The 22,203-nt window shown below is 39.7% G+C and overlaps 2 protein-coding genes and 1 long non-coding RNA gene across 4 annotated transcripts; 1 reads left to right on the top strand and 2 right to left on the bottom strand.

The window, feature by feature from the left end:
• Nucleotides 1-435: 435 nt before the first annotated feature.
• On the bottom strand, nt 436-15,661 carry LOC131470388 (disintegrin and metalloproteinase domain-containing protein 10-like). The gene is made up of 16 exons (XM_058646175.1): nt 15,494-15,661; nt 12,166-12,316; nt 10,297-10,415; nt 9,965-10,123; nt 9,330-9,430; nt 8,720-8,869; nt 7,097-7,189; nt 6,819-7,002; nt 6,410-6,573; nt 6,126-6,309; nt 5,340-5,490; nt 5,057-5,240; nt 4,848-4,956; nt 4,438-4,658; nt 4,212-4,338; nt 436-3,663 (listed from the first exon to the last, which is right to left on the bottom strand). The coding sequence occupies exons 1-16, from the start codon at nt 15,558-15,560 to the stop codon at nt 3,473-3,475; spliced, it is 2,355 nt and encodes a 784-aa protein (XP_058502158.1). The 5' UTR covers nt 15,561-15,661; the 3' UTR covers nt 436-3,472.
• Nucleotides 7,111-16,894, top strand: LOC131470391 (uncharacterized). The gene is made up of 4 exons (XR_009241884.1): nt 7,111-7,261; nt 11,358-11,566; nt 15,709-15,843; nt 16,755-16,894. It is a non-coding gene; the product is annotated as an uncharacterized LOC131470391 (long non-coding RNA).
• Nucleotides 16,149-22,092, bottom strand: fan1 (FANCD2 and FANCI associated nuclease 1). 2 transcript variants are annotated; one of them, XM_058646173.1, is made up of 14 exons: nt 22,031-22,092; nt 20,606-21,885; nt 20,386-20,526; nt 19,946-20,144; nt 19,622-19,855; nt 19,404-19,535; nt 19,196-19,304; nt 18,983-19,102; nt 18,684-18,848; nt 18,430-18,586; nt 18,227-18,330; nt 17,950-18,144; nt 17,027-17,155; nt 16,149-16,883 (listed from the first exon to the last, which is right to left on the bottom strand). In XM_058646173.1, exons 2-14 carry the CDS (start codon nt 21,795-21,797, stop codon nt 16,746-16,748), a joined length of 3,015 nt encoding a protein of 1,004 aa, XP_058502156.1. In that variant the 5' UTR covers nt 21,798-21,885; nt 22,031-22,092; the 3' UTR covers nt 16,149-16,745. The 2 variants fall into 2 exon arrangements, with proteins under 2 accessions (XP_058502156.1, XP_058502155.1); XM_058646172.1 differs by having other exon boundaries at nt 20,606-22,070.
• Between the last annotated feature and the right edge of the window lie 111 nt (nt 22,093-22,203).

Below are 22,203 nucleotides of genomic sequence, written 5' to 3'. Positions count from 1 at the left end.
GCTGCGCCCCCTGCTGTTCACACGCCAACTGCATTTAACAGTAACAGTAAGTATCATTTACACAATTATTCACTTATTCAGGTCCTTTTTTTGGATATGAAACTAAAACACAACACAGCAAAGTTATATAAAATCAAGTATGACACTAACAAAAATAAAATCTTTACCAAAAATGAAAAAGAAACAAGCTATACGATTTCAACTTTCCAATTCAATTGACTTTCACATTTTTAACACTGGAAGATTTGCAAGAAACATTCTGTTTAAAATAGAAAGACAAAAAAACCTAAAGCATCAGCATAACATGGAGACTTGATAGCCTCATTAAACTGAAGAATGAGTGCAGATTCTTTTCCTAATTTATTTGTCACTTTCAGCTTCAGTAATAGGTCAGTATTTAGTTACAGACTTAAAAAAAAACAACAGACAAAAACATTGCAGCAGGTATTCTGGCTTTTAATTGCAGTTAGTGAAAAAAACAACACTTCCAGTAATAACTCTTTTCCTTCGATCCTTCTCATGTCCACATCTTTCAGAGATCACACCAGTGTGTAACACTCGCTGTTACAAATTTTAAATCTTGTGTCAAATCAATTGAGTCGCCTCTGATTTCACTCTGTGTAAAACACCTCAGCACACACGACTAAAAATTGCACCAAACAATAAAAAAAAAAACAAAGAGCGTACACGTCACAGACAGTAAACAGGGGTCTATTTTATTTTTGAATGAGTCTTTTAATTAATGCATTTCAAGTACTCCAAAAATTACATCTCTTTGCACAATACAATTTGAATTTTTTTTTTTTTTTTTAGTAAAAATGTTCAAAGTGAACAAAAATTTCTGATACTGTATAAAACACAGTGAACATTAAAATCAGACAGTAGTATTACTTTTTAATCTTGTGTTCTTTCGGCCTACATCACCTACCACGTTTCAACTCAATTTGGACATTTTCAGTGCACGTTTATCTAAAAAGGTTTTTTTTTTGTTTTTTTTTACCAAGACTACGAAATTAAAAAGAAAGTAAATTTACAGGCATTATTCTTCTGCTCTTCTACCCAAACCATGCCACAGGAAAACGAAGATAAAAATGAGAATGTAACATTGACTTTCATCACACTGAATTGTTTTTACCATTGATGATGGCGGAGAAAACGTATCATAGCAAACTCCAGTTCAACTAGCACATATAAGAACATAAATAACTTAGAGGAAAGTTTGTCACATATGAACATCTTTGAACAATTTACTCTGGAATTAGAATACAAAAAATGAAACCGATGTATCAAAATGTAAGTTTCATTTTCAAATGAAATTCGGATTTTTCCAAGTACTGTACAACTTTACATGTAAATTGTCTCGGCCTGACGGCCTACACCGTTTTAAAAAGAGCTCCATTTTTGTACAGACATGAGAAGTTGTAGCAACAGCCGACCTGTGTTTAATTCTTCTGCCTCGTGAAATAAATAATCGACTGTGAGACACTCATTATCTTTATGTTCCCTTCAGAGCACACGTGTGATTATTACAACCATCGGAACAGTGTTGTAAGATACTTCTTGAGATTAGTATTGCATGCATTTAAAATAATGATGCTGAGGGGAAAATGTCAGAGCGAATAGAGAAAAAAACGTTCACTGAATATATAATAATAAAAAAATCCCGTGGTTTGTTTGCACAAATTGTTTGGAATGAATCACGTGGTTTTGCACAATTATTATTGTATCATGACCAGATTTATAACATCCTTCAAATTAGTGTCATTCCAGAAACTATCCCATGATTTGCTACACTGGGGAGGGGACGACACACACAGACACACACAAGTGAAATAAAAAAAATAATCACATCTCCTTCACTTCTTCCATTTTAAAGTGACTCCAGAAACCATGACAGGTGTTTAAAACTGTGCGCAAACATCATCTGTATAAAGTTTAATGGCACGCTGATGTAAACCCTCACTGGGGCCTGCACTCATGAGCTCTGACAGGGATCGAGTCTACGATGAGGTTTGACCGAGCAGGAGAAAACTGTCTCCTGTGACAATAGTGAACACACAGAGGAAGTTGTTAGTGAATAGTGTGACAATACTGCTGCCTTACATCGCTCCTTCCACACGACTTAATACTAACATTATCACCTGTCAAAGTAAATAGTGTTGAGTGACATACAAACATTGGTCAATTAATAGTCACATTTAGTAAATGTGTCCGCATGCCCACATTGAAAAGTTCTTACAGTCACTATCTTGAAGAATAATAGAATGTTTTCTTACATTTTTTTTTGTACATCCACACTTAAGTCATTTGTGAGTTCACTTCCACACTTGTGTAAGAGAACTCTGCAACATGATACACTCTCACTACTAAGCTACACCACAGCAGGCTTCACTTTCCCTTGTTTTCAAAGCTGAACAGGTAGAATCATCACAAGCTTCATTTAGTGGTTATTTGTTTTTCCTGCTCATTAACTAAATCATTAAAGACAATGAAACGGTAACAAAACTAAGTGATGTTCCCTTTCTGTTCCCACGCCTCCATTACCTTATCTAGCTTGTTATGCAACACGAGCAAACATGACGTTAGCGAGACAAACAAGGGTGGGGGGAGAAGATGAAGAAAGAGGAGGGAGTTTGAACAAAGAAGACCTAGAACGTGGAATATGGTGCCCTTGTTCGAATCTGGACCCAAGCAAGAGTGAAAGAGATCCACCTGACTGGAAAACTGAGGAGAACTTGATGGCCCTCAAATCCTCACCAGCAACATCCATGGAGCGCCTCACCACCATCATTCCTTCATTTATGTGTTTAGAGTCCTGAGAGCACTAACCAAAAACCAAAAAAAAAAAGAAAAGAAGTGAAGAATTACACATTTACAGTAGAAGAAATAGTTTGTTTTCACTTATGATACACTAAATATGTACAATCACATGCAGAAGACTGTCTGCACGACAGACCGGAGCCTGTGTCTTTTGCCATTTGACATGTGTGAATCACAGGTGCCGCAAATCCCCTCCGAGTGTCTCATTTCTGGCTTGAATGGCAAAAGAAAAGCACAGAACAATTTACCAGCAGCCATGAGTGTGTCACTCAAGAAGACGTTGCCCGAAAAAGAAAAAAAAAAAAGAAAAAAAAAATCACAGAATGTACTAAAGCTACACATTATTCCTTTAACTCCTTGGCACTCCTTCAAAAAAACTGAAAAAGAAAAAAGGTGGAAAAAGTTGCTAGATCACACTGCATTGGAAATGGCCGACGGTCGAGTCTACTCCACAAAGAGCCAATCGAGTTGCTAGACAGTGTTTTTCTCTTTCCCACGTGTCTGTTTTGTCTGTAGATGGAGGATATGACGGTGACCAACAACTATATCAGGCTTTTCTTTGGATGGAGTGATGCTTTTGTTTCCCACTGTAGGCACAAGGAGGAGCCAAGGCATTGGGGGAGGCGGGGGGAGTTGCGGGGCTGCCGGGGACTCAGCGTCTCATCTGGCCCATCTGATAGTTCTCTCTGGGCTGACGGTGGTGCCTCTGGGGCTGAGCCTGACGCTGAGGCTGCCTCTGGGGTTGCCGCTGGCCGCCGTGCCCGCCGTGGCCGTGCGGGTGCTGAGACTGGTGCTGCACCTGCGAGTTAGCCTGCTGCTGTGCTCGCCGCCGCTTCAAAGTGCCTGTGAGGAGGAGGAGAAAGGGTTTTTCAACAATGACAACTTGTTACACAACTGTATGATTGGCAGCATGTTCTAAACAAGACAAAACAAAAGACAACAAATACAACATAGGTTTATTAACTGCATCCACAACAGTATCTAGCAGGAGCAAACAATCAAACAATACTTATGCATTTATAAACTGAAGAATTTGAGCTTATTCAGCTGCAGCAATTATTGTGTGCATAAACATGTTTGAAATAATAAATTAGCAACGAAAAACAAATCTGTTTAGTGGAATGGCAAATGTTAACTTAAAAAAATGTGAGAGATGTGGCTGATTCAGGCAGTGAACGCGGGTAACCGTCATCATTTCCAACGGTCTCAGTTTTTGCCTGTCCAGACCAAAACGTAGCCCTAGATTTTTCTAATTAAAACTTTTTAACTTCTGTCTTTGGGGCTCAAAAATGCCAGGATAATCTAGATGACAGGTGTATTTTTTGTGTTTTCAAATGGAAAATGGAGTAGTATGAATGTAGTTTAAGTTTTTCTTAGGTATGAAGACTCACCTGGAAGTGGTTTGGGAGGGGGAAGTTTGGGGTTACTGCTTGGTGTATGCACACTGCAGATCTTAATAAAACCAGCCATGAGCATGATGAGGGCAATACCCATCAGCAACACTGCCCACCAATGAGCCTGGAGAAGAAAATTCACAAGTTAAAACACACTTGATACAAAACACTTCATAATAACTTTAACTTATTATGCAACCAAAATCAAGAAGCCGACACATACCACAATCCACTCTGCAATGTTCTCATAGAGCTCTGGGTTAAAAATGGCCTTCTTAAGCCTGGCAAGTGGACCGTCTGCATCCACCAGACGACATTTCATGAACACATCACAGTAGCCCTTGAAGTCGTTGCAAGGCGAGCCGGCTGGCAGCGTGGTCACTTTTTTGTTGAAGAAACGAGCCAGGCGCTCTGATCCGGTGCTGCTGCATGTGTTAGGATTCACTGAGAAGATGGATTGAAGATAATCAAGGCAAAGCTTTCAGCTTCATTTGTGAAGCCCATTTCACACACACACACACAGGGGCTACTCAACGTGCTTTACATGAAAACAAAATAACAAAATGACAAAGAATGACAACTCTCGAGCAGTTAAAAAATACATTGAAGCTGGGAAATAGATAAATGACTTACTCTTCTCCATGCAGCACACATGGCAAAGCTCAGTCTCATCCTTGCCTTCCTGGCTGGCACAGGTGCACGCCTCCAGCCCATATTTTTCACAGATGGATCCCGAACAGCCCTGTTATGATGAAGCATGAAGGCAGGTGAGATCAGGCAGCGACTGGTGTGAAGATGTGATTGACACCACAACCAGATCTTCCATGTGTTCACACACTCACCCCATTGAGGCACACTTGAGTCTCTCCGTGACAGGCGGTGAAGTTGGCTTTGGGCTCAGAAGTGGGACACTGAGCACTGACTCCATTACACATGCCCTGGTGAGCACACTCTGACTCCTCTCTGCACTTGTCATTACGACCTTTGTAACTGCACTCTGGCATACAACATGGACCCTGGCTGGGACTGGTGGGGAAGACGGGGAAGAGAAGGGAAGTGTTGAGTCAAAAGTGATCACATCAGTGGAACATCAAAAATCACACCAAAACAACATCCACGTCTAACCTGCAGACTTTGTTGGGCTTTAACTTGCACTTCTTATTGTCAGGCTGGTTGGCATCATAGCAACACTGGTCCCTGCACTGATCGCTGTAACCGCAGTCACACTCCTCTCCTGGCTCCACCAGGCCGTTACCACAGATGGGCTGGCCAGACTCTGTTTGGGAAAGAGAGAATAAACATTGAGCCAATCTTGTGATAAAATTGATGAATGAATACAGAAGATACTGCTGAACATTGCACTGGGTGATACAAAAAAAAGTCTACAAAATACCATCTGTAAAAAATAAAACCCACTAAAATAATTTTTCAAACTCAACAAAAGCTGTATTCCTAGTTCATTCTTAGTTAACCTGAAATATCTTTTAAAGCCACAACAAACAATGAAACAATGGTTAGTGTGACGTGTTCAAATAATAGAGCTGGAGCTAAAATACACATCAGCTTGAAGAATAGAACAATAAACTTTCCTAAGAAGTGTATGAATGGAAACAAAACATACTCATCTTGCATGAATGCTGCAAGCCTCCTCTGTAAGACTTAACTAATTATATTAATTAAGATAGCTAACTAATTGTTTATATTTGTATTCCATCAGGTTGCACATAGTATTCATATTAGTAAAAAAAGTGGTGGGAACTAATAAATGAAAACATCCTCCTGCTAATTTTTGAACACATGCGATACTTCATTTGTGTTACTATATTGTCCTTTTGTTCCTTTCGTCCTTTGTGTGTATACATACACGTTCAAAAGAAAGAAATTCACTCATTCAAAGGGGGTAAAACGTACCGACAAAGCAGTTGTTTCTCTTTTTTTCCAGCACCTGGCTGATGTTGCGGACACTACAGATGGAGAACTTATTGTTGTTGAGCTTGTCTCCTGATGTAGCTCTCGCATACATGATATAATTTCCCTTCTCCTTCTTGTCTTGGCTCTTGGATTCTCCCGGGGTGCACTCAGAACCAGAGTCGTGCTGCGAGTGAGAAAGCGAGAAAGGTTAAAAGAGGAAAAGAAAGGCTCGTCATAAATCTCTCCATGAAAAAATGTGGATGTGGAACATCTAAGCAACTCACCGGGGAGCCAAAGTTGTGTCCTACTTCATGTGCAAAAGTGATATGGGAGACTTTGGGAGGTACATGGGAGGCATAGTTCTGTACAGTGATTATACCAGTGTTGAGCGACTTCTTCTTTCCATCTGAGTAGAGCTTGCTTTTCTCACAGATGCCTCCAGAGCTCCCTGAGAAGGAAAACCACAAGGTTGAAACAAACCTTTTTCAAGACCACAGCTAGAAAGCTAAAAGGATCCCCTCATTACAGGAAAAAACATTTCACCAAGACTGGGTAATAATGGACCTTCCGCTCAATGCAGAGGATGGACTGTGTTATACAATGGTTCTAAATCTGTTTGTTAGCTTACTCATATCCTGACTTAAAACATGGCCGACTGTTTGCAGTTGCTGATGATACACAGTCCTTCAGTACCTGAGGGGGCTCCAACCCACGCCAAGCCCAGCACTCCATCATCAAAGTCTCTGTCAGTGAAAACATAAGCCAGACAGTAGTCGTCATGGTTCTGCTCCGAGTTGAGCTCCAGGAACTTCTCCACGCCAATGTTGGAGAAGCGGAATGGGTTGGATTTGTCCCGCTCATCAATGGTTGTGTTTATCTGTGATGGACAAAAAAAAAAGGTTCAGATGAAAGGCAGTGATCACACATAAAAGGTAAATTAAATATAATAATAATATAAGTACAAGACCTACCCTGATCCTTTTCACCATGAAACTGATGTTGCGAATGCCCATGAAGTCTGTTCCCTGATAGATGGCATCGATGGCCTTGACGTGACTGGAGATCTGGAATCGTGTCAGAGAACATAAGATCAAGAATCACTGGTTGCGCAAAAACACTATAATACAACATCAAAGGTAAGGCTTCAGCGAACGACAATTTTCATAATCGATTAATCTGTCAATTTTTTTTTTAATCAAAACCTCGAAATGAAGATGTCTCAAATGTCTGTTCTGTCCACAAAACCATAATGATTTCTTTGTTGTATGGAGCGACAAAAACAGAACAAAAACCTTTTCAATTATCAAAATAGGTGCATGTTGACATTTGGTGTGACTCGGGTTTCTGCCAGTATATTGCAGGCTCAGCCAAGCCTATTAAACATGCTCCCGGGCTAAATTTTGAAATACCATGGTGATTAAGCACTGAGGTTAATTCGTGTTGACACGATCAGATTGTGTACGATGGATTTTCACTGTTCCCAATCCCGAGGAGAGATCTGTGTGTCTCAGGCTGTGCAGGGGGGGGTGAGGCTAGCAGCCTGTCACACAAACAGAAGCAGCAGGAGCTTCACACAGACACAGATCTGCTATGGCCGAAAGTTCAATGTCCAAAAGTCTGGTAATGTTTTACCAGAACTTACACTGATAAAAGTCGTTGATTCAAGTGTAACAAGACTTTAGTTTGTCTTATCTTTCCGGGTTAGCTTATAGGCCGTGCTCAGAAATAACAGGGGAGAGATTTCCTCCAGGGTAGAAGCTGTAGCTGCTTTAAGCTAACTTTACAAGCAGCTGATAAACATACAGAAACTTGATCTCGCTCTCTCCACTACAAGAGAAGCGTTGCTGAAAGTCAACCCGTTTGCAAGACATGGGAGCTGTTGGTCTACTGAGGCCATGTTTTAAATCTGCATTACTTCATTAAATCCAAATGAAGGATTACATGCAACAAAGTCACAAAAAAACAAAAGTGAACTTACAAATCATGGCAACAGTGGGTAAACTAAAAAAATGCACATGGGACTTGACAAGAGGAGAGTACACAGTTTACAAAGTGACACAAGCTTAAATTTCCCTTTGGAAAAGACTATCTAACAGTGACTAACATCTGTTTTAGTTTGCAGGGCAGCAAATAGTACACAATTGGGGCAAGTTAAATTTAAAGGTTGGAAAAACAGCTATGAGATGCACTAAAAACCACGCGAAAAGCCTGCTGCTGATGAAACCATGTGGTAATGGATGCACTACTAATTAGGTAGTCATCAGCGTAGAGGACAACAAATTATTTGAACTAATAACTGCTGCTGTCTGTAATCACTGATATACTATAATGATATACTCCTCAACAGATATCACTGCACACAGAGCCTTTACGTGATCCCCAGGGGGACTTTTATTTGCTGCAGAGTTGTATGAATCAACCCTGCACTGAATAACATGTCATATTTTGATACAAATCTAGAATTATAGATGATTAAAAGCGTGCTCCTGGAGTAATATTACAAGACAGAAATTCCTCAGCACTCACTGTGTAAATCCAATTTCAGCAGCACTGCAGTAACATGAGTCAAGTGAATGAGACTACCTGTGTATTACCTGAGCAATGACAGCTTCTCTAGTCTTGTAATACTTGTAGAAGAGGTGGTCAGTTTGAATGAAAAGCTGGCATGTGTTTCTCTCCGCTTGGGCCATCCTCCTCTTCCTCAGCAACACAGGGTCGTTCAAGTCAGCTGGAGTATGTAGAGCCTGTGGAGGGCAGGGAATGGTAGGTTAAATAAAATATGTTAATACATAGCATTTTTAACAGTGGGTTAATAAATAATGATGAGGTATTTTTAGTGCTGTGGTTTTCAGTCGCCAGCATGTTCATGGATGGACTGTAACTGAACTGAGGAATAATAAATAATAATGACAAACAGAAACATACTAAACTTTTTTGATGACTGGTGCTTCTACAGGCTGTGAGTTTACATTTTCAAACAGGAAGTGCATAAAAGTTAAGAATGGTGTATAGTAAAGATCCATGACAGTTTTTTCAAACATTCTGATAAGCTACTAATTTGTCATACTAAAAGATGGGACAAGCAACTGGAAACCACAGAGACTTGCTAAAAGTTCTCTATGGGCAACTGCGAGTCTAACTTAGTAAAAAAAGAAAGTAAAAACAATTTTGCAAGGGATCATTGTTACGTGGAATGAAGTTCACCTTGGGTGGTTCTTCTAAGGCAGATGCTTGGTACTTCTTCATCTTTTCAAACACTGAGCTATCAGCACATCCTCCCTCCGGGCCGTACTTGTGTGGGTAGTCTGAGTGAAGGAAGCAGACACAACACTGTTTGGATTATGGGAGACATTGTTTGGGACTTAACCCCCTGAGTCACTCTATTTCTGGCACTATTCATGATCAGCTAATGGATGTACTTACACGCCACTTGAGCCTAGCTTTGCTGTGTGAGCTGTTACATTCCCAGAGTCATTAGCAATTCTATTCACATTTCTACTTAATTTGCCCCTCAGCCTTGTACTATATGAACACAGATAATTTCAAATTACAGGGTGCCAACCTCACTATGAGTATGAGCATTGTAAAGACTGTTAAAATGAGCCAGTAGCCCAAGAGAAAAATTGTGTTAGTCATCTAATGAGCACTCCAGGTGTCTCTGCTCCCTCGGTGATGATTCTACCAGCCTGTCTCCATCAGCTCAACAGCCCTTACCTTGCACCTTACTGATCACACTATTATATATACATATATGCATGCATCAAAATACAATACACAATGTTTACAGGAAAATTGGCTGTCAAAACATTTGTGTATCTGAACTTTTTTAAGAGACTCACTTATGTCGTCTTCATGGTAGATGACCGAGTGGAAGGGCACATTTTTGCCCTCCAAGTATCTCTCAGCAGGCTCCACATAGTAGATGCCATGGTAGCTCTGAATGAAGCCCTCAAACTGACCATCCACAATAGAGCCATGGGTCAGGGTACCTTTCTCACCTGGGAACCCAAATAACAGAGGGACAGGAGCCACAAAATTCACACAGGGTAAGGTATTTACATTTTATAGAAGACTATAGATTCCAAAAAGCCTGAGGCTGCAATATTGCTTTCCTTTGATTATCAAGAACTGCAATCAAACAAGTGGATTCACATTAAATGTTTAGCCTCACCATAGATTTCTCCAGCGTAGATATGAGATGTATCATATGGCATCTCTTCTCCTGAAACATCTACCTTTAAATCTTGGGAAAACAAGGTGGTATCCCTCTTCATTCGTAAATTGAAATGTCTGAAATGAAAGACAAGACACAACATATTTAAATATGGATTTATACACAGATAACCTATACATTTTTCAGGGGAGGTTAGTTCTGGCCGATGGAAGAAATGATAGGATTCAGGCTCTGATCTGGATACGGTTCACCTTTTTAATGTATTGACACTCAAAAACTGAGCAGCCTTTGTGGAGGTTTTCACTGTGTGTGCCCTCTTTAGATTTTTTGTGACTTTGTGTAACAATGCCAATTATTTATTTTTTATTTATTTATAAGTTGGTGTTAAATGTAGGGGTTTAATTCCACAAAATATATTTTGCCGTACATCATTTGATGTGACAGACATATGGAACAAGTTTACAGTTGTATGTTTCCCTATTGTCCGTTTTTGTGGCTGACCCCTGTATAAGGGTTGTCCGTGTCACCCATATTATTTTAACCCTTTCTGCTGTGGTATACTGGGGAAAATGTGACTTTTTCATCGCTTTTTCCCCCCTTACTTTTATATTATTTATATTTGACTATGTTTGTATACGTTATGATGTATGTTTCTCATCATATATAAATTAATGATATCATTTATGAGGGGGCTCCAAATGTGTATGAGTGGTATTTTTTACATGCTATTGTCATGCTATGATGTGCCAGGGATAAGGGGCTCCAAATGTGTCTAGCTGGGTTTTTTTGTTGGTGTTGTCATTTTTATACATTTTCTATCAGAAATTAAATGGTGACTGCCTCTAAAAGAGTATGAGGCCTGGCCCTGGCGTCTTTCTTTTAACACAGACTGTGTGACCCCATATATATAGGCTACAAAAAGACCAGTAATCTAAAGTATAGCAGCTGCTTCAAACATTTCTATAAAAGATGTAAAACAGGAGCGCTGCATCTTCATGGGTGCATCTTCAATCCCTGTGCCTGTTTGTACAGCTCTTATCTTTTTCTTCTCTATTAAGCACCATAGCCTGGGAACAGCAGGCCCTGCTACAGGGAGGATGATAACCAGCACTTGCCAAGCTCCCAGCCAGATGGTCTTGACTTTGTCATGGAGAGTGTGGGCACTTCCTATCAAACAACACCTCTTCAAAAGGCTGGACGAGGAACCACGACAAGGCCTTTATGCATCTCTCCACTCAACCTCTTTACGTGGAGGGGACCCACCCAGGTATCAAGTGTAAAATCCAATCATTCAAACATCCAGTCCGATACAAACATGGTTCACATTTTCAATTCCTGTAGTTAAAATTAGTCAGGGAATCTTTTTTTAAATATAGCCAAATAAAAATGTATTGAATACGCTGATGAATAATCTTATTTTATAGGTGATACAGTCAGAAAACAACAATTTCAACCATCTAAAACAGAAATGTGTGTCATTAAATACATTGTTTTATCTAACCAACACTCCCCAAACAGCTCTCTATCACATAAGACAAACCCTTACAACTGATATTGTGGATCTTTTACATACAATATAGCTTGGACAATTAATTACCTTGCAATTACTTTTGCAATTTAAATTTAAATGATTATTTTGGGTCCAGATGAGAAAATACAGAAAAATAAACAAGATTTCAAATCTGACCCCACCACAAAATGGAAGCAATGGCTCTGAATAGGTTTATGAATCAAATGTAAACAAATTTCAACTGTTGACAATCAAAACTTGCTAAATAAACAGATGGATAAATAATGACATAGATGAGACAAAAAGACATAGATGCAAACATAGTTTTACTTTAATTTCTGGTAAAAATGACAAACCTTCCATGAGCATGAAATTCTAAATGAAGGAACTTGTCTTCATGAGAGAGCGCCCTCTTAGCCCTCTGATGCTTGCTGTGCACAAGCTCAGTGTCGTAGGACAGACCTTCATAGTGACGGATGTACTTGTTCAGGGGATTTCTGTAGTGCCCTGTTTGAAAAGAACAGATGAACTCCTGTTAATAATGAAAGATAAGGAAAACCAAATTTAATTTTTTCTAGGTTTTGCATGTGAAGAAAATGTACATAAACCAAAAAAATGAGTGAGGCCATTACACAGGAAACAAAGTATATTATACAAAGCGAACACAAAATTAAGCTTCTTCAAAAATATACATAACGCTAACCCTTGTCAGTGCCCAAATCTATTGGTTTGTCATTGCTTTGGTGCCACAGTCAAAACATTTCCATGCAGAGTTAAGTCAAGCTACAGTCAACTATGCTACCACAGTGCTTGTCCCATATACAAGCACTAGCGGGACTTAGGGATGGGCCAATATTAGATATTATCGTATATTGTGATATTTGCAATCTTTTTTTAAATATCGTATATCAAATAGCTGCTGCACATTTTATTTTGAAAGAAAATCCATGAGGAACTGGAGCACTTCATGCATCATGCAGAGACATGACAAACTTATTTTGTAACCAAGTGTGTGACTATGAAAGCAAATAGATATGGCTTGAAGCTGAAGATTGTATTAGATGCACTCATGTAGGTGACAGTAATTATGTCTATTTTGATATATTTTAAATACACTTTGACTTTTGAACTTTTCAATCTCTTAAGTAGGGCAGGAAGCAAAATTGCTCCATCAGCTGCAAAATGAGAAGGACACACAAAAAGCATAAAATGGGTTGTTGTTACTTTTAAATTCACTGGTCTTATTTCAGCTGATGCTGTTAAATAATAAAACTGAACACAGCATTTGTGTGAAAGCTGTTGTAGCCATTAATATGTATCTGTATGTAGCTCATTTAAAATGAATTTAGTATCATTAGATTGTGTTTTTTGAGATCAAAATCAAGTTTTGATTATTTATAGAATTTGAAAAGAACTGTTGCGGAGCACAGGCACCACCTACATAAAGTTCCAATTGTCTTTGAATTGATTAAAGAGACAAAATCAAGTTTTTAGATGACCGGAAGCAGTCACGTATTCAGCACCCACGTTTTAATGAAACGATTTGTATTTGTAAAATATTTCAACAAACAGTAGTGCTGATTGTCTAATAACCAAACATTTATGATGTCTATTTATTTTTCATAAGATCGTCTTCCTGGCCAAAAACACAGCCAAATTACACACATTATTATTGTATTTCTGTTTCTTTTACTTATCCATATTGTTGATGAAAATTCCAAATGTTTTTATTTAAATGTAAAATGTCAGGTGAGAAGTTGCTATTTTATAGATCAATTTAATATGTTATATACAGATGAACAACATATTATCTTCTCAGTCCTGTTATTCCTCCACCTTCCGACGCCGATTTGGGCAGTCCAATTTTGCAATATTACATTTTGGATATTGCCCAAGCCTAGCGGGAATCAGTTTATTCCACTAAGTGTTTCTGCTTCTGCTTAACTAGGTGCTATATGGTTAGCAGTTATGGCAGTTAAACTGAATAGAGTTGTCAAAGTGATCTTTGCTTCAGAGTAAAAACTAAAGCATGGTATATGTTCGGATACTTGAGGTGCCCTAAAAAATGATGATGAAGCAGATACTGGACAGGAAGGGTTAAAACGGTGTAAACAGACAGCAAAACAGCATGGTCTGTATTTTAAAATTCATCTTAATATATTTATCTCTAATCTATTTATCAAGAAGTCAAAAGGATGCCAGATTTGTTGCTTTGTTAAGAACTGCCCTCAGTGTCCCAACATAACAATTTTGCCACCAAATACAGTGGTTAGGGTGAATTAGATTCCAAGTACCTCCACCCATTTCACCTGCTGCTTCACAAGCATTAAATCCTATAAGCCACTTAAGCCCTACTGAGAGGTACTTCTGAAAAATAAAGAATATTCGGTAAATATAGTGGGTCTTATTTGTAGCATAGTATGCCACTGGTACTTATGCCTGAGGACTAGTGAGTCATAAATTACAGGATTGAGTGTGACACATGACAAAGACGGGTAAGTAGACCAGGCCTCCACTACTTCTCCAGTCATATGCATGCTTGATCAAATATTTATGAGGCAACATTAAATTTTTCATTGAGGTAACTATGAGAAGTAAACACCATGTCTATTTGGAATTACTTATGGTCTACATTAAAATAAAGAAAAAATGCAAAGCAGGAGATCTGATTCAACTACAGCAATCATGAAAACCCATCAAAAAAACTACACAAACAATATATTCATAGAATAGCACAATCACACATATTTCATGATGTTACTGTCACAAGAGTGGTCAAATATATGAAAAAACATAGCTGATTTTGTTTCACTGTAATAGCAGCACACAGCAGTAGTATGATCCATACAATTGGTGCTTATTATTTTTGAAAGAGAGAACTCTCTGGGCTCAAAATTTAACTCGACAAACAAATCCAAGCATACATGCACGTTCTTCAATTTTTAAACTAAAAACCCTTTAAACTAAACGTTTTATTCATGTTTTAATTAAAGCTATTCTTACACTTATCTCACACATATTTTTCAATATTATATTATTTTTTTGAAAAAGTGCTTAGGTGTTTAATACTGTGCTACTGTAATACAAGTATTTACCAGTTTCAGAACCATTTAATAAAAAAATATCTAGTTCGAAAAAGAAAACATTAGAGCAGCACTGACCACTGGCAAAACATAGCGTACAACTATGTCAGCAAACATGAATTTTAATACAGTGTGAACTATAAACGTAGGCCTGGCTCAGCTAACCTAGCGTCAGATGCTAAACCTTACATTTTAACCAAAATATAGAGGTTAGCGGCTACAATTGTAGCTAGCATAAAGCTAACGGTCCGTCAACACGGTCGGCTTCTCCATCTTCTCATAACAATGGCTGTCGGCGCTAATACAAGGTAACAAAAACCGACCCGCAGTCGACATTAAGAGCCATGACAACACACAGAATTAACTCTGCAATGTCGCTGTGTTTCAGTGAACTGCGCGAAACCGAGCTCCTTTAGGTGACGTATGTCATTCGAATAGCTGGAAGTAAGACACCGAAAAGGGCGCAGTTCTGTTCACAACAAGCAGGCCCCGCTGACCCCTCCTGTTAGCTAACGTGCTAGCAGCCTTTCTGCTCTTCTCAGCCGCAGCTTCGCGGATTCAACACTGTGTGAAAGCTTTTCCCTGAATATGCCTCACTCACCTTGGGTGTAATTTAGTAAGTACGCGAAGAGGAAAAGATTGAGAAGAAGCATATCTGATAAATCCATGGTTAGAGCATTGAAGCCGCCTCCACTTTATTGTCCTACTTAGATAGGCGCAGACGCCCTGTGTGTTTATTGCAGCTTCCTCTCATCGCCTCCCCTCTCCCTCTCCCTCTCTCTCCCCCTCTCTCCTGCGCCCTGACGTCACACGTAGGCCAGCTTGGCAACCCTTCCCCCAAGTGCAGTGCATCCATGATTGAGGGAGGCCTGCAAGGATTCCCAAGCGTGGGCCGCGGCCTACTGGTGGGACTTGGACATACAGCTGAGGGGCAGCAGGAACCAGGATGAGGTGACTCCTCTTATAAAATATGGTGTATTATTAATACAGATTACAGGTCCTGGAGTTGAGCGCAGTCCATAAGGTTGACATAAGGTTGTTATGAACTAAAAACCTCAAAAGAACCTTCTGCATTTGATATTAACTTGTATGAACAGTAAAAGACATATTCTGGGACTGAGGACTCTGTAATTTAATTTTTCTGTCATGTATAAATCTGTGTTGCTGCTGGTAATATTTATGGCCTTCTGAAGTGGAAGTGTGCACATTATATTTTCAGACAATTGTTAAACAAAAATGCTATAACAAACCCAAGGTTCAACAACCGCTGTTTTTATTGAGAAAACACAAGTTTAAACAATAATGGTAGAAAATCAATAATTGCAGCCCAACTATATTATTCTTATTAACCAACAAGTGTTTTTGGTAGAATGGTGCAGGCAGAAATTAATATTTACAGTTAAGTAACACCCTAATTACTTGCACAACAAAATCATTGAGTTGCTGATGTTTCATGGCAACCCTGTAAATATAGTGTTGGATAAGAGAAGGAAACACCTTCTGTTTGGTGTGGGATCCATTTCTTGTCGTGCATCAACTCTGATTATCTGTAAAATATTTCTGATCCTGGCAGCCGGTTCAAAGGGATGATCATCTCATGCTGTGCCTCTAAGTCTTGGTGTACTGTCCTTTATCATAACACATTCATCAACCAAACATCATGCCACATTACCTAAGCTCAAATAGAGTAGAATTTATTTTATATGGTTGAGATTTGAAGAAAACATCAACAAATGCTTTAGATAACCAGAATCAGACAGAGCACCAAATATTGTTTTCAGTCATTCTGCTGATATTCACATTTCGATGACAAAATAATTAGAAGCAAAATTTCATCAGTCACTTCTTCTTGATTATTCCAGACGAGCTCCTCTGGCTCCGGAAGCCACCACATGACACACTTCCACATCCGCCCCAAGTTTTTGCAGCTCATCCAACCAGATCTGCTGTTTCTGGGAAAGCCGGTCAGTGGGCCCCTTCACCTCCACCAGCTAAAAACAACATAACCCATGTCAGAAAAGCCTGTGTGCAGTATATTCAGTGTAATCTGACATAAATTAATCAGATATCAGAGAGCATCTGAATCCATACACAAAGAAAAATATGTAATTCAAAGAATGTGAAGTTATTCTACCTTGTAGGTGTTATTTGTGGTGTTCCACACCACCAGATCAGGCAAACCTCCACGACAGTGTCTGTAGTCCTTTGACATTCTTGCTATTACTCCTCCTACGAAGGCTCCACCGAGGCAAGACACCAAAGACTGCAAGTATCAGTGAAAGTCATTATTGTTAGTGCCTACATGAAGACAAACATCGAATCCCAATTATTTAATGACACCTGCATATTTTTCATTATCTGTCCCACTGTAACTACATACAATGTAATAAAATAGCCAAATGTTACTAAAATTGTTAATAAAGTTATCAAACTTGTACAATGAAAAACAAATCTTATTTCAAATGTATTAATAATGAAAACTCCTTTTTTCCCACTTCCAAAACCCTTAATTCAGTATTTTTTGATGCCCCTTTGGCAGCAGTTACAGCTTCATGTCTTCTTTGGCGAGTCTTTACAAGCTTAACACACATGGACTTGAGCAGTTTATCTCATTCTTACAGGCAGATTCTCTCAAGGCCTATTAGAGTCCAGAGGAAATGTCTGTAAGCTGACATATACAGATCTAGTCTCAACATATGCTCTATTGTGCTTTAGACTGAACTGGCCAGCAACTTGCTCTGAACCATTCTAGGGTTTTTTGGCTGCATATTTTGGGCCATTGTTGTGCCTAAGAGCAAACTGCCAGTCCCAGTTTCAGGTCACGTGCATTCGTGAGCAGGTTTTTTTTTTGTTTTGTTTTGTTTTTTACCAGGACCTCTATGTACTGTATTTGGCTGCATTCACCAGTTTTCACAGTAGACTAGATTACAAGTAGATGGTAGATAAAAACGCCAATTTTATACATTTAAAATTATATCAACAACATAAAATGTGCAAAAGGTAAATCATTTTTAATACTTTCTGAAGCCACTGTATATTTTAGGATTCAGCAAATACCTGTGTGTGCTGAAGGGATGAGAAACGCTCCCAGTTGACCAATGAGCAGACTTTACCCTCCTGTGAGGTCCAGACATCCTCCAACATGCTATGAAGCGTCTCGACAGATGCCTCACTGAGTAACTGAACACGAGAAGTAATCGGCTCCTTTCTATTCTCATAGAAACAGTCGGTGTAAAGATCCAGTGGACAGGTCTGTGAGAAAAAAAATGCAAGTTAAACCTGCTTAGATGTGTGTCTATTCAACAAAACCAGCAGTATATGGACCTTACTTTACCTGGTATGGGTTTCGAAAAACATCTGGAATTCCTTCCATGAAAATGATATCCCACAGGAAAATACCAAACAATGTAGAGAAGGTTGAACCTTCACCGTGGATCCCTGGTGATGACAGTATATATATACTGTATATATATATATTGTTCTCATGATGAAATAGTAACTTACCTCATTTTACTTTTTAATAGGACAGTTGTTTACCTTGGTCAAAACCCTGTTGGCGGTAATGTGCTAAACACAGTTCTTCCACAGAGCATATTACAGTGGCGTCACTGCTCTCTGCCCCATTTGCTGGTAAAAGAAACATGGATTTCCCCGTGCCTCCCTCATGAGGAAACAGCTGTCCTCGTATTGTCACCTGAAGACAAAAGATAAAGCATGAAAAATAATATATATTTGACTTTCATACCATAAAAATTAAACAGCTAAATACGAATATGCAACAGCAAACTTACATGTGTAACATCTTGGACATGAATAGTTGGCATATCTTTGAATTGTAGACGATACTTCTTGAGGCTGGTAGACTCTCTCATCCTAACAGCTCTCTGATGCAGGGAGAGTTTATGTCCTGTTCGTACCAAAGGGTCTGAAAGCCCATCTCTAATAGCACAGATTGCCTAAGTGCAATCACAAAAGAGGAGCAGTCACACAAATGAAAACACAGCACCTATTGTGGAACACGTTATGTGAAAACTGATGAGAACGTCTATAAAGAGGTAAATGGAATGGAACCAAAGATACTGGTGCTCACACGCTCAGGTTTTTTGAGGTGCTGCTGAAGATTTAGTGCCAGTCTGTCCCACCAGCGCCCTCGGCTGTCAGGACAGTAAACAGACTGCAGCAATAAGGACTGCAGCTCCTCTACTGCCTCCTGTAACAGGAAAATAACATTTTCTACTTTTTCGTTTTATTTGTGACACACACCTCATAGAGTTGAATTAGTGAGTGTTTCAAGTGAGCAAACCTCATATTTACGTAGCCTCTGCAAGATCTCCACCCCTCTGGATAAAAGGCGAGTGTAAGACCATCCTGTAGTGAAGCTGCGCAGGAACACAGGCAGCTCTGCCTCATGACTATCAAACACAATGATAATGTAAATGTTAATTGATCACGAGGGACTTTGCATGTGTGTTTTAGATTAAAAAATAACTTATAAATTCATTGCTCATTACCTGAAGTCATGGATTTGCTTCAGCTCCTGCCAAGCACTTTTGGCAGCAGTGTACAGCTCTAGGGCTTCCTCCCACTGACCTGCCTGCATAGCTGAGTTCACCTCTTGCAGGGATCGCATTGATGCTTCATATCTGGTGGGATGAATGGAGTAAGGAGCAATATTTATATTCTTCTTAGATTAAATGCAAGAAACTCAAATATGTTTGCAGGCCCTCACCTGATCAGGTCTTCTCTGTCCTGGAACACCTTGGCTATACGCTTTATTGTGTAGTCAGGGAAGGTCAGCCGTCCTGAGTTGACCAGCAGGATGGTAAAAAGTTGACTCTGCCCACCAGCCGCCATCTCCTCCTCATCCATGGTGTCCGTCAGAGAAAAGAGGAGAAGAATGCGAGAGAAAACAGCACGAGGACCACGACACAGACGCACGCAAGAACCAGCAAACTGCTTCGCCCTTTAATATTGGAAACAACCTGAGTGAGATCATTACTGCAAAACAAAGTACTGCTTATACAAACAAAATAGCTATCATCAATCATTTCACCTTCTTAGTATGACAGCCTTGATGTTTCGAGTAGGGCCTAGAGAGAAGATAGACTTTTGCCTGCTTAGATGAAGAAGCCCATCCACAAGCTGCTGTTTCTGAGTCCCAGAACTGCCCAAGTGGAAGATCTTAGCCAGAGCTTTGAGTTCAGGAGCAGGCAGGAGGTCCAGAGCTTCTCCCAGGTCCTCAAGATCATTCTCTTTGAGATTACACAGAGAGACATTAATAATGTACACGGTTTTGTTGATAGGAAGTTTAAGTAGCATAACGCAGTATTTACTCCCAGCTATACAAGAATGCAATCATCCATTATCTAAGCAGTCATAAAAAATGCAGCCTTCAACAGTATACAAATAAATATTTTAGTAATTCCAGGATTTAGCAAATTCAAGCAGGTGTCATAAAATATTAAAAGATTTTAGGCTTTTTTTTTTTTTTACCTGACTGTAGAAAACCACGTTGAACCAGCTCCTCAGCAACAGGTCCCAAATCACTGCATATCTCATCATAATCAAGTTTATTTACTTGAAGCCACTTCAGCTTCCTCTGAAAGAGCCGTACATAGAGCTTCTGCCCTGGGACTTTTGAGAGAGAAGACACAAGTGAACAGTTAAGCCTGATTCAATTTTATCACAATAATTGAGTGATATTATGCCATACCTGATAGCTTCTCAAAAGCATGAACAAGCAACATATCATCTTCATTGAACAATGCTCTGTCGTCCTCATTCTCCAGCACAGCCTGCAACACGGCTCGGAAGTTACGGATATAGTAGGGAAGCCTTGGAGGATTAAAGGCCTCATCAGCCTGGTCAACAGTCATTTGCTGGGCAAACCCAGGCAGTGACTCACTGTTGATGACAGCAGCACTAATTCCATGAGATTCCTCTGAATTTAGAGGGAGGTCTATGTTTAAGGAAACCACAGTTTTGTGCTGGTCTGTATCACTTGTCTCTGCTTTATTTTCATTTGGTAACACTTCCTCTTGCTTCCTGTTACTGTCAGATTTTGCTTTCTTTTTTAAATCAGATGCTTTGTCAGTGGAGGGTGTTTTCCTCTTTGCCGGTTGGGAGGAGGAAGGCTGCAACCTTTGAGTGCCCACTTTTCGGAAAACATCTGACATAGAGGCTTTCTGTTTAAGTTTATGTCCTTTTTCTGAGCATGTTGAATCGCCCACTGCTGCTGAAGTCTCAGTACTGATTGTTGTCTGGTCAGTGACTGTTACACAATAATTTGTGTCCTCTAAACTCAGAACAAGGACATTTTCTTTCTGAGAGCTGCTGATTGTCTCTGGAGGGTCTGTCTCCTCCTCAAGATGCTTTGGTGCATGATTATCATCAGTCTGTGTGCTCTCAGGTGCATTGTTGCCCCGTCTAGATAACTTGGAGGAGAGACTTCCCAGGTCAATCTTCCTGACTACACTTTTACTGTTTATTTCCCGTGGAGCCTGCTGAGGGTTATTCTTCTTGAAATAAGGACTGGTCTTCGTCTCTTGGTCCTCTTCTTCCTTGCTTCTATCAAGCTCTGGGGACTTTGTGGATTTCTTTCTGTGTGACAGCTGCATGCTTGGCACAACACTACTGCTTGCTGAGGCAGCACTGCTGTCTCCTCTGTCAAAGTTCTGACATTGCAAATCAATGTGCTCATTGATCCTGAATCTTGGTACCAACAGGCCACACAGAGGGCAGGCCAGCTTAGACGGAGGCTGACTGTTGAAGAAGAAGGAGATTGGAGTCGTGGTGGTGGCAGCGCTGGCAGAAGTCCCAGCTGAAACATGGCCCTTCTTTTTGCTCTTGAGTTTGTTTTTGTTGGCTCTCCCGGTCATGGTGCAGGCGGTTGTGATATGTGACATTCAGGGACTTTTCTGGTTGCATACTCTGAGGTGAATGAACAGCATGACACTGCCGTGGCTCAGTTTAGCTAACTTCAAGCAGACTCCCCTAAGACAAAACACGATTCATTTCATCGTTACATATTGGCAGCTTTAGTGACAGACGCATATACTATAAAAACGCGGACAAAACGGATAAAACATGTACATTATAAAACGTATCAGATGTTCAAAACAGTAGCTAATACACGTACCGGCTACAGAGGAGCTGCATAACAACAACCATCCCGCTTCTCAGACTTAACCAGCAGAGCACAGAACACATGTAAGACTGAAGAATCGATCCCGACTACATCGATATTTTGATCTGATTCTAAGTATTATCTTAGCTATAACACAAAATATACGGTCAACACGCTCATACTAT

The sequence above is a fragment of the Solea solea genome, chromosome 12 (assembly GCF_958295425.1).
Source record: "Solea solea chromosome 12, fSolSol10.1, whole genome shotgun sequence".
Taxonomy (NCBI): domain Eukaryota; kingdom Metazoa; phylum Chordata; class Actinopteri; order Pleuronectiformes; family Soleidae; genus Solea; species Solea solea.
The sequence above is the reverse complement of the archived record's forward strand: the minus strand, read 5'-3'. Positions and strand labels throughout refer to the sequence as shown.

Excerpts from the sequence above, each read along its gene's own strand:
- LOC131470388 (XM_058646175.1), bottom strand. The coding sequence starts at position 15,560 with ATGGATTTATCAGATATGCTTCTTCTCAATCTTTTCCTCTTCGCGTAC. Across the intron at positions 7,190-8,719 it reads GAGAAGCTGTCATTGCTCAG|ATCTCCAGTCACGTCAAGGC; the intron begins GTAATACACAGG and ends ACACGATTCCAG. Across the intron at positions 6,310-6,409 it reads GACACAACTTTGGCTCCCCG|CACGACTCTGGTTCTGAGTG; the intron begins GTGAGTTGCTTA and ends TCTCACTCGCAG.
- fan1 (XM_058646173.1), bottom strand. The coding sequence starts at position 21,797 with ATGTCACATATCACAACCGCCTGCACCATGACCGGGAGAGCCAACAAA. Across the intron at positions 18,145-18,226 it reads TTTTTCGAAACCCATACCAG|ACCTGTCCACTGGATCTTTA; the intron begins GTAAAGTAAGGT and ends TTTTTCTCACAG. Across the intron at positions 17,156-17,949 it reads CATCCCTTCAGCACACACAG|TCTTTGGTGTCTTGCCTCGG; the intron begins GTATTTGCTGAA and ends TGATACTTGCAG.